This window comes from Halichoerus grypus, chromosome 8 (assembly GCF_964656455.1).
Source record: "Halichoerus grypus chromosome 8, mHalGry1.hap1.1, whole genome shotgun sequence".
Lineage (NCBI taxonomy): Eukaryota > Metazoa > Chordata > Mammalia > Carnivora > Phocidae > Halichoerus > Halichoerus grypus.
In genome coordinates, this window is record NC_135719.1 from 138,280,219 (window position 1) to 138,292,341 (window position 12,123).

The 12,123-nt window shown below is 43.0% G+C and overlaps 1 protein-coding gene across 3 annotated transcripts in view; it reads left to right on the forward strand.

Annotated features, from left to right (window-relative positions):
- TDP1 (tyrosyl-DNA phosphodiesterase 1) overlaps window positions 1–12,123 on the forward strand; it is an 86,329-nt gene that overhangs the window by 55,428 nt on the left and 18,778 nt on the right. For all 3 annotated transcript variants that reach the window (XM_078054095.1, XM_078054097.1, XM_078054096.1), the window contains exon 14: window positions 8,454–8,556. In XM_078054095.1, the coding sequence (XP_077910221.1) occupies window positions 8,454–8,556 (103 nt within the window). The remainder of the gene's footprint in view (window positions 1–8,453; window positions 8,557–12,123) is intronic.

Consider the following 12,123-nt stretch of genomic DNA (forward strand, 5'->3'; position numbering starts at 1 on the left):
AGCCCAGCGTAATCACAAAGGCACTTAGAAGTGAAGAGGGAGAAGTCCAGAGTGATGGTGATAGAAAGAGAACTCCACTGACCTTGCTGGCCTTTGAAGGTGGAGGAATGGAGACAAGAGGAATGCAGGTGGTCTCTGAAAACTGGAAAAGGCAAGGAAATGAATTCTTCCCTAGAGCTTCCAGAAGAAATACAATCCTGCCAACACCTTGATTTTAGTCCAGCAAGTCCCATTTTAGACTTCTGATCTCCAGAAGTATAAGATAATGAATTCGTGCTGTTTTAAGCCACTAAATTTATGGCAGTTAGAGCATAATAGGAAACTGTGCATACTGTTTATCAGTAAAAAAGACAAGTAATGTAATTTTAAGATGGTTAACTCACAAAATTAAACCTAGATGTCCAATAAATAGGGTTAAAAACACTGAATACCACTAGTAATCAGAGAACTCAAATTTAAATGAGATCTAGTTTGCCTATTAGATGAGCAAAATTTTCATAGATATTATCCATGCAGTCTTCTCAAGGATCCAAGAAGAGTGTCTTTATACATTGTTGGTGATAGTCTAAATAGGAAAGATGTTTTAGAGGGAAAATCCATCAAAATTAAAGATTATTTCCTTGTGTATACCTGTATACAACTTGAATCTTTCACAGGGAGTATCTTTCCATATCACTTGTGAAGCTATTTTTCAATGCATAAAGAAACCGAGTCCAAGGTCAATACAAGAAAAGCAGCAAATGCAAAACGGAAGATAACTACATGGGGCAGTCGGGGGGGAAGAGGCTGGGGGGCAGAGGGAGAGAGACAGACATACTGCCTGCTGGATTTTAGGATGGGGTGACAGCAACATTAGCTGGAGTTAATAATTTTCTCTCCTCACCACACAGCTGCTCTGTCTACATCTTCTCTCACATCTACTGCCAACGTTCTGTTTATTGCATCTGTCTGTGAAAGTATCCGTACACCCCGCCCCCGGTCCTCCAAGAGATGTGGCTAAGAGCTCAGTCTGTTAGCCATGTCTGCACTCATTGTGCAGCTGCTGCCTAGATTAAGTACTCATGATGAAAGAAATGTTTTTCATGGACACATGTTCCCGTAACAGTCATCCTTTTGGTTTTGTACACCTTCTAACAGTCTTGAAACAAGTACTTAACGGTGGTGAGCATTTTGTAATGGATGTAATTGTCAAATCACTGTTGTAAACTCAAAACTACTATGTCAACTATACTTCAAGTAAAAATTTATATAAACGAAAATTTTTTAAATCTTAAAAGTAAACTCAATGAGCCGCTTAAATAAGTGCTCAGGCCAGGGTTGGAGGTGGCAGATGATGTTACCAAACTTTAAACTTTTAAAAATGCATGAAGCCAGATGGGCCCACAGGTCCTCTTCCTTCCTCCCATCTTTCTTGCATGGCTGTTTCCCCAACACATTACCCTGGACATTCAGGTAGACACTCCTCAGCAGTGAGCTCCCAGTGAATATCATGGATTTAATCTTTCTGGTTGGAATATATAGGTGGAGGGCGGCTATCTAGTTAGGTTGTGGATGTCTCTAGTCATTGTAGACTGGTGTCCAGAAAGGGATTATGGCCTCATTGACCAAAACCCACTCATGCCCGGGAAGAAGAGTGCCTTAGCATGTTGCTTGTAGTGGGGCAGCCAGGACAGAAATCTTCTCTCCCAATTGGGGGTCAGGGATCTTTTCTCAACATCTGCCTTCTCCGTGTACCTTACTTAAAGGTGGCATTCTTATGCTTTCCTGAGCTTTCCTTGAACTCTGTTACACATTATCAGTTTAAACTTACTCTTAAAGGTTTCAACTTTGGACAAAATTTCCATATTCTGGACTGAGTTCAGGTCTCTAATTAGCAGGCATGCTTTACAAGCTATGGCAGGGTAGTCTACCACCAGTTGAGCTCTTTGTCATTAAGGGGCCTGTAAATTGCCTAGTTCAATAACTGACCATTGGTCCACTTAGCTGGGGGCTCAAGAAAAAACATTCTACCCTGTGGTGGCTTTGTAATGTGTCAGTATGCATAGGCTGAACCACGTTTTCCAGAATTCCCTTTCTTATATGTTTCTGGTTGGGGTGGGCCCCAGAGGAGATTCTTGTTGGAGATTTGGAGGGCATATGTGAAGTAGCAGCCCTTTTTATAACCTAAACTCCTTTTGAGCCAGCTCACGTTGTTGGCAAGAGGCAGCAGCGGGACCGGCAACTTCTGCACCCACTCCGGTTTCCTGCTTTAGCTCCTCCAACTCCTGGCCTCGCTTGGTGTGTGTACACCCACCCCCCACCCCCACCCCCCATGCCAGAGGTAACACAAGCAGACATGGTTTTAGTCTCTACCTGTGGCTTCACCTTGTTGCCTATGGTTCTAGCTTGTGGCTCTAGCTGTATATCCATCTTTCCTGGCTTCTGCTAACCCTGTAGACTTCAAACTCCAGCTTCAGGGCAAAGATGGCCCTTAGAGACTGCCTTAGAAGCTCCTGCAATCACATAAGTTAAATTCCTGTAAATTAATACGTATTCTGTTTCATACACACTCCCGTAGTGGTTCTGCCTCTCTGGCTGAACCGTGACTGCCACACACCTGTTCCCAAGAAGCCACTGTTTTATTCACCTCACTTAACAGCTTGGACAGAGTTTCTGTGGGACAGTACAACTTTGGACATCCAGGATCCCACCCTCTGGAATTGTCCAACTTTCAGAATCCTTCCATACCCCTAAAGAACAGAAAATAAAAACCCCAACCCACTTTGATGAAGCATCATTTGACACCCAGCAACAACAACAAAATAGACCCGAGCGCTGGCAGAGGAGAGAGCAACTCCATCCAGCAGGAGGCAACAGAAAACAACAAGGACAGGGAACAGGGTAGAAGTGACCCTGAGTAACAGCAATGGCCACAGCTAGAACTCCTTTGAAGTTTTGGTAGTGAAAGAGCTTGTCCTGAGCTGCCTTGTGGTGTCACTGTACCTCACAAGACACTGGGTTTCTGCTAGACACTTGTAGGTGCCCGTCTATACCACACACACTGCAGGCAGGGCTGGAGTTTGGGGAAAATATCCCTTTGTCCTGCCTGCCCTAGGTACCTTTTTATATCTGAACAAAGTGTGTGCAGATATAAAAAAAATCATCAAAGATGCTCTTTCAAGGAATACTGATTTATCACCCAGACAGCTTACAAGTGACTTTCAGTATAATTATTCGGAATATAGTTTAAGGTTCCAGATGCTTAGGACTTTATTAGATGCTAAATACAAAGAAGGGATTGGAGGAAACTACCTGAACAGGTATCTTCATGGTCTCCAATGATCTTTACCTTGGATTAAGCCCTCCAGTTGTTGAAATGAATAGTTAGTGAAGAATGAAAACACGCCTTCCAGAAAGTACCTCTGGCCTGTGATGGTTAGATGTTACAAGTCAAGAGAGCGATCAGGCGGTAACCTAGAAAGTGGGGAAAATATTCAACGAGGGACTGCTTCCACCTCACGCTCACTGGTTGGTTGTGCCATTAGACCTGTGGCTTTGCCCAGGAGGTCGCCATGTTTTATGGATGGGTGAGAGATCTACAAGCAAGCTCTCCTCTTGGACTTATTTATTTTTATTTTTTTATTTATTTTTGTTTTTTTTATTAACAATGTATTGTTTCAGGGGTACAGGTCTGTGATTCATCAGTCTTACACAATTCACAGCGCTCACCATAGTACCTTTCCTCCCCAGTGTCCATCACCCAGCCACCCCATCCATCCCACGCCCCTCCACTCCAGCAACCCTCAGTTTGTTTCCTGAGATTGAGTTTCTTATGCTTTGTCTCCCTCTCCGGTTTCGTCTTGTTTCATTTTTCCCTCCCTTCCCCTGTGATCCTCTGTCTTGTTTCTCCTATTCCTCTTATCAATGAGATCATATACTTGTCTTTCTCTGGTTGACTTATTTTGCTTAGCATGATACCCTCTAGTTCTATCCACATCGTTGCAAATGGCAAGATTTCATTTTTTTTGATGTCTGCATAATATTCCATTGTATATATACCCCACATCTTCTTTATCCATTCATCTGTTGATGGACATCTAGGCTCTTTCCATAGTTTGGCTATTGTGGACATTGCTGCTATAAACATTGGGGTGCATGTGCCCCCTTTGGATCACTACATTTGTTATCTTTGGGGTAAAACCCAGTAGTACAATTGCCGGGTCGTAGGGTAGCTCTATTTTCAACTTTTTGAGGAACCTCCATACTGTTTTTCCAGAGTGGCTGCACCAGCTTGCATTCCCACCAACAGTATAGGAGGGTTCCCTTTTCTGTGCATCCTAGCCAACATCTGTTGTTTCCTGACTTGTTAATTTTGGCCACTCTGACTGGTGTGAGGTGGTATCTCATTGAGGTTTGGATTTGTATTTCCCTGATGCCAAGTGATGTTGAGCACTTTCTCATGTGTCTGTTGGCCATTTAGATGTCTTCTTTGCAGAAATGTCTGTTCATGTCTTCTGCCCATTTCTTGATTGGATGATTTGTTCTTTGGGTGTTGAGTTTGATAAGTTCTTTGTAGATTTTGGATACTAGTCCTTTATCTGTTTTGTCATTTGCAAATATCTTCTCCCATTCTGTCAGTTGTCTGTTGGTTTTGTTGACTGTTTCCTTTGCTGTGCAAAAGCTTTTTATCTTGATGAAGTCCCAGTAGTTCATTTTTGCCCTTGCTTCCCTTGCCTTTGGTGATGTTTTAGGAGGAAGTTGCTGCCTGTGTTCTCCTCAAGGATTTTGATGGATTCTTGTCTCACATTTAGGTCTTTCATCCATTTTGAGTCTATTTTTGTGTGTGGTGTAAGGAAATGGTCCAGTTTCATTTTTCTGCATGTGGCTGTCCCAATTTTCCCAACACCATTTGTTGAAGAGACTTTTTTCCATTGGACATTCTTTCCTGCTTTGTCAAAGGTTAGTTGACCATAGAGTTGAGGGTCCATTTCTGGGCTCTCTATTCTGTTCCATTGATCTATATGTCTGTTTTTGTGCCAGTACCATACTTTCTTGATGATTACAGCTTTGTAATAGGGCTTGAAGTCCGGAATTGTGATGCCACCAGCTTTGCTTTTCTTTTTCAACATTCCTCTGGCTATTCGGGGTCTTTCCTGGTTCCATACAAATTTTAGGATTTTTTGTTCCATTTCTTTGAAAAAAGTTGATGGTATTTTGATAGGGATTGCATTAAATGTGTAGATTGCTCTAGGTAGCATAGACATTTTCACAATATTCTTCCAATCCATGAGTATGGAACATTTTTCCATTTCTTTGTGTCTTCCTCAATTTCTTTCATGAGTATTCTATAGTTTTCTGAGTATAGATCCTTTGTCTTGTTGGTTAGATTTATTCCTAGGTATCTTATGGTTTTGGGTGCAATTGTAAATGGGATCGACTCCTTAATTTCTCTTTCGTCTGTCTTGGTGGTGTATAGGAATGCCACTGATTTCTGTGCATTGAATTTATATCCTGCCATTTTACTGAATTCCTGTATGAGTTCTAGCAGTTTTGGGGTGGGGTCTTTTGGGTTTTCCACATAAAGTATCATATCATCTGCAGAAAGTCAGAGTTTGACTTCTTCTTTGCCGATTTGGATGCCTTTTATTTCTTTTTGTTGTCTGATTGCTGAGGCTAGGACTTCTAGTACTTTGTTGAACAGCAGTGGTGATAGTGGACATCCCTGCCGTGTTCCTGACCTTAGGGGGAAAGCTCTCAGTTTTTCCCCATTGAGTATGATATTCCCTGTGGGTTTTTCATAGATGGCTTTTATGATATTGAGGTATATACCCTCTGTCCCTACACTGTGAAGAGTTTTAATCCAGAAAGGATGCTGTTCTTTGTCAAATGCTTTTTCTGCATATATTGAGAGGATCATATGGTTCTTGTTCCTTCTTTCATTAATGTATCACATTGATTGATTTGCGGCTGTTGAACCAACCTTGCAGCCTAGGAACAAATCCCACTTGGTCGTGGTGAATAATCCTTTTAATGTACTGTTGGATCCTATTGACTAGTATTTTGGTGAGAATTTTTGCATCCATGTTCATCAGGGATATTGGTCTGTAATTCTCCCTTTTGATGGGGTCTTTGTCTGGTTTTGGGATCAAGGTAATACTGGCCTCATAAAATGAGTTTGGAAGTTTTCCTTCCATTTCTGTTTTTTGGAACAGCTTCAGAAGAATAAGCATTAATTCTTCTTTAAATGTTTGGTAGAATTCCCCTGGGAAGCCATCTGGCCCTTGGCTTTTGTTTGTTGGGAGATTTTTGATTACTGCTTCAATTTCCTTAGTGGTTATAGGTCTGTTCAGGTTTTTATTTCTTCCTGGTTCAGTTTTGGTAGTTGATACATCTCTAGGATTGCATCCATTTCTTCCAGATTATCTAATTTGCTGGCATATAGTTGCTCATAATATGTTCTTATAATTGTTTGTATTTCTTTGGTGTTGGTTGTGATCTCTCCTCTTTCATTCATGATTTTGTTGATTTGGGTCATTTTTCTTTTCTTTTTGATAAGTCTGGCCAGGGGTTTATCAGTCTTGTTAATTCTTTCAAAGAACCAGCTCCTGGTTTCGTTGATCTGTTCTACTGTTCTTTTGGTTTCTATTTCATTGATTTCTGCTCTGATCTTTATTATTTCTCTCCTCCTGTTGGGTTTAGGCTTTATTTGCTGTTCTTTCTCCAACTCCTTTAGGTGTAGGGTTAGGTTGTGTATTTGAGACCTTTCTTGTTTCTTGAGAAAGGCTTGTATTGCTATATACTTTCCTCTTAGGACCGCCTTTGCTGCATCCCAAAGATTTTGAACAGTTGTGTTTTCATTTTCATTTGTTTCCATGAATTTTTTTAATTCTTTAATTTCCTGGTTGACCCATTCATTCTTTAGTAGGATGCTCTTTAGCCTCCATGTATTTGAGTTCTTTCCAACTTTCCTCTTGTGATTGAGTTCTAGTTTCAAAGCATTGTGGTCTGAATATATGCAGGGAATGATCCCAGTCTTTTGATACCAGTTGAGACCTGATTTGTGACCTAGGATGTGATCTATTCTGGAGAATGTTCCATGGGCCCTAGAGAAGAATGTGTATTCTGTTGCTTTGGGATGGAATGTTCTGAGTGTATCTGTGAAGTCCATTTGGTCCAGTGTGTCATTTAAAGCCTTTATTTCCTTGTTGATCTTTTGCTTAGATGATCTGTTCATTTGAGTGAGGGGCGTCCTCTTGGACTTCTAAAGAAAACAGTTCTCCTAGAGTCATAGTACCACTTTATTGTGAACTTCCCCACTTCCCCTGCATTTTCCATCTTTATGATCCTGATGGGTGTTCATGATTGTGGCCCTTGAGCAACGAAGTAGAGTTTGTTGTTCTCAGTATGGTCCGCCGTTAAAGAAGGCAGGCAGGTCTGTCTGTATGCTTTAAGTTACCTTAATTATTTTTAGCACTTTTTAAGCTCTGATTTCCATAGTACTTGTCTGTTCTCATAGGACCCTGAACAGAGATCATACTTTTCACCTTTCTTGGTTACTGCTCTCTTTGATTCTGTGATTCCTGTAACGCCAGGTCAGCACTTTCTTCGGAAGAATACTTGATGCCCCAGTGAACGAATTTTGAAATAATTCCATTGTCCTTGAAGTCGGGCTGTAAGGGTCTGAATAGCTGAGAATATTCCCTATTCTGAAAATAGGCAATTTGGGTGAGCCTCATTGGGAAAAAACCATTATGGTGGTTTTATGTTAATTAACTGGTAGGTGAGGGTTCTTGGCCTGGTTTGGTGCAGGAAAGCATGTTTTTAGAGCTGATGCCTCAGAGCTTAGGTCTGTTTCCTGTCCAGATCACATCTAGGTCCCTCCCATTCGGTCAGGTCCAGGGCTTCCTGTGATTTTTAGGCATACCCGTGACTCTCTGCCCACGTAAAACAGGGTTCTGAACACACCGTTTCTTTCTGGATACAAATGCCAGTCTACTGCCCTCCTCTGTTTTCCTTAGATTGAAAGTAGAATTTAGCGCTTCCTGGCCCAAAACCAAAGGCAAAAGAATGTGAAGCTTAAGATACTACCTAAGATCATATTAACATAGTTTTTTCTTAAATGCTACTTTGGCGTATAATAAAATCAGACCCCCAGGCTATACCTGAGTCATGGAAAGAAAGGACTTTAGACAGAAAAAAAAAATCTAAAAAGGATAATTATTTTAATAGCTGTCCTCGGGGAAAACGCAGGTAAGGGTGAAGCTGCCCCAAATTAACAAATAGATAAATCCTGGGGATTATAGCACAGCAGGATTTAGTATTCCATTTCTGAAAAATGCACAACTCTGCCAAAAACTGAATGAATGTGATTGCAGCTATCTGTGGTTTTGACCGATGCTCTTGCAGCTGTGAAAGTTTGACCTGAGCTGAAATGCCTCACTGAGTCCGCCCTCTCTGTGTCCTTGTCCCTGCAGTGCAAATCTGTCCAAGGCCGCATGGGGAGCATTAGAGAAGAACGGCACCCAGCTGATGATCCGTTCCTATGAGCTTGGGGTCCTTTTCCTGCCATCAGCATTTGTAAGTTCACGTTTGAAACTGCCTGAGTGGTCACACGTGAAACAAGTTGGGTTTTTATGTTCTCTTCCTTTGATCATGATGACCTGCCCGAGGCCAGGAGGTAGCAGGGCCAGGGTTCTAACCTAGAGCCTGTGCTCTCAACTGCTGGCCTGTGCTAACAGATACATTTAGCACTCAGTCTTCTGGGTGCCATGAGATTGCTGCTCTCAGGGAGCATACCTGATGACAGATTGAAGATAATTGCGTTGGGTAAAGTTAATCATGTGTTTCACAGGATTTAAATATTGTTAAGATTCATTACAAGATGGTAGTGACAGGTCACCAAAGGGATGCGTCAGCCAGGAGCAAGATGTTCCTTTGGAGAAGGTCTTTGGAAGCTAGAAGATTTGGGAGTGCGAGGGGAAAAGATGCTTAGAGTTTAGGGTAGGTGGAGAGGAGAGGAAAGGGCATCATGTTGGAAGTGGTATGAGCATAAGTCAGGAGGCAAGGAAGCTCACAACATCTGCTTGAGAAGGAGTTCAGAAGGTCACGGAGGATCTGTGCGATCAGATGCACTGGTAAGCCCCCTAGAAACATGCCAAGGTGGAGGCTGTAGCTCTTGAGGTGTCTAGCCCAGCCAGCTTGTCTTCCAGATTAGAAAAGCTCTCGGTTTCTGCAGCTGAACACCAGACAGTATGGCTGCTTTTCATGTAGGGCCTGGCTGTACAGGCCTTCTGATTTCTAAACACTAAAACCACTCTTGGCCCAGAGAGACGTTCCCACTCTGAGGGGCACATAGACGCCAAGACCACCTATCTTGCCCCTCACATTCACTCACACATTCAGTGGAATGCAGTTAGAACTGCCCACACAATAAGATGGTTAATGCTTTTTTTTCTTTTTTTTGCCACCTGCTATAGTTGAACGTATGATAAACACACACATGATGCAGCTCCATTGTAAACCACTTGGACTAGACCAGAATATTTAAGGGAGTGCTGTGTACTTGTCCTCAGGCTCAGTCCAGACCCATGTGACATGTAGGCATAGTCTGAAAGGTGCCAGAGAGCACCTCCCCGCCCCCCCCCCCCCAAGCCTGACGGTCTTCCTCACTAGCTCTCCCCTCCACAGTCTGGTGAAAAGTCCTTTTCTCCCTCTCTCTCTCTCTCCTCCTTTCATCAATCTTTATCCATCCTTTTCTTCTCCAACTCAGGGTTTTGCTACAGAACTGTCAAATAAGTTTCTCCTAAGGTTAATAATTGTGAAATTCTAGCACTTTTTGTTTCCTGCAGAGTCAGAGCAGATCCTAATGCTGCTTACAGCTTCTTCCCCCTCCATTTCCTCGGAGACAGATGGTTCCCCCCTTTGCTATAGACAAGGATGTGACTTCCCTAGGGTTCCACGGCTGAGTGGACTCCAGCCCTCAAGCCACCATCTCTGACTGATCCCTCCTGTGATCTTTCAGCTTTATCACAGAGAAATAGTAAACTCCTAACACTAGGGTAATAATAGTAATTTGGTGTGACTGTAGTGACAGTAGCTTTGAACTAATGCCAGGATTATTTCCCAATAGTAACCTAAGGAGTAAATTCCATGTCCCTCTTGTTTGGCTTTTGTTGTCCATGTTTGCAAAATTCTAGACATTTCTAACTGTTCTGACTCAGTTCCTTGTCATGAAAATGGTAATAGGAAAGACATATATTGTGCTTCAGGTCCTCTAGACCCTACTAATTTTCACTTCTGATTCTATTTCTGACTGTACTTTAGAGGCAGCTAATAGAGGAAAAAATAGGCATAATCATTTAGAATCCCCAAAGTAGACTCTTCCATACTGTTAGAATAAGAAAGAGCCCCCACTATAGTACATTCTAGATAAGAGATTCAGTTATTTATAAAGACTGTCAGGCAAGAATATTAAAAATGGATTCCCCCCTCCTATGCTATGCTGATAGGTTCAAGAGTGAGGCTCCAAGCACAGTGACCATGTAATTAACATAGTGACTAAAAAGATAGCATTTTATCGAGCAATCCAGGTTCCTTGGCATGTCTTAAGATACAAATCCTACAACAGTGCTTTAAAGCAGGCTTCCTCCATAACACTAGTAAGGACCCAAAACCGTCACTATCTTGTCAGACACTCTCTTTTCTGGGTCCTTCACTGAACCATAAATTATTTGGGCAGGGTGCCAAAATGAGGCATGTGGACAAGACATAGAAGTGTTTTACCTGGGGCGCCTGGGAGGCTCAGTCAGTTGAGCGTCTGACTCTTGGTTTGGGCTCCGGTCATAATCTCAGGGTCGTGGGATCAAGCCTTGTGTCGAGCTCCACATTCGGCAGGGTGTCTGCTTGGGATTCTCTCTCTTCCTCTCCCTCTGCCCCTCCTCACCCACCCCCCTCTCAAATCTTAAAGTGTTTGACCTCGCCCTCCCAAAGGAGCCTACTAGTCACGTTGAGCAAGAAAGTTATTTTAAAAAGGCACTTTCGTTGAGAGATGTCCAGGTGCCAAGACCTGGGAGAGAAGTAAATGGCCTGAGTGAGCAGAACCCAAAGGGCTGAAAGTGGGTATTCGGGTCCTTTTCATTGCTCTTGACAGAAACTAACTTAAGCTTATATAAGCCCGCAGAAGGGGGTAGTTTTTTGAAGAGCTGCTGAAAGGCATGTCATGGAATCAGTGGCACAGTAGAGACTTGGGAGGGGTGGAGCTGGGCCAGCCCTGGGGCCTTCAGCAGCGCACCGCCTGTCTGGGTGGCTGTCACTGGTGACACCTCCGCAGTGGCTTGTCCCCTCATTTGCCAGCCATTCTGCATTTAAGGACTGCTCAAGTTCATGTCTGCTTTTCACACCTCTGTACTGCCCTGACCCTGTCCTGTAATGGTGTGTTACCCAGAGAAGGGCAGATTGTTGGGCGCTAGGAAGCCATGCCTGAGGGTATCACCCATAAGGGAGTTGATGTGTGTTTTATCAGTCTGCATAATACCATGTCAAGAAAATTTGCAACAGAGGAGACTTTGTCCTTAAGCTACTGTGTCACTTACTGGTATGTAAAGCTTCTGGAAAACCAGTAGAGCTTTGCTTGGTCTTCACAGACTTAACATTTATGGTTTTGACGCTGAGGGCAACCCAAAGATCTTTGCCATGAGGTGATTTGTCATTTTGCTGAGGTAATTTTGAACACAGAATGAGACCCTTAGCTTATGAAGGAGAGACTGTCCAGCACAACTCCACAGCTCCCTCCTCAGAATGTCTCGCAGACTTGTCACTGAACATTCCGACCTGCCTGGAATGACCTCGCAGTCAATCTCTTCAGCTCCACCAGATCCCCATGCCTCTAGTTCAGTAGCCCTGGGAATAGGAGGAAGAACAAGATGGAGTCTTCATTCTCATGAAGCTCATGGATAAGTTCAGGAAACGGGTTATAGTATGTGATGAGAACCGTGGTGTAGGGGGTTCACAATATAAGGACTCTTAGAAAAGGAGCATGTAATCTGCCTGGGGGCCCTGGGGAAGGGTTCTATGAGGAGATGACATTTGACCTGGGTCTTGAAAAATGAGTTATGAGCTTAACCCCCCCATCAAGGGAGATGAGGC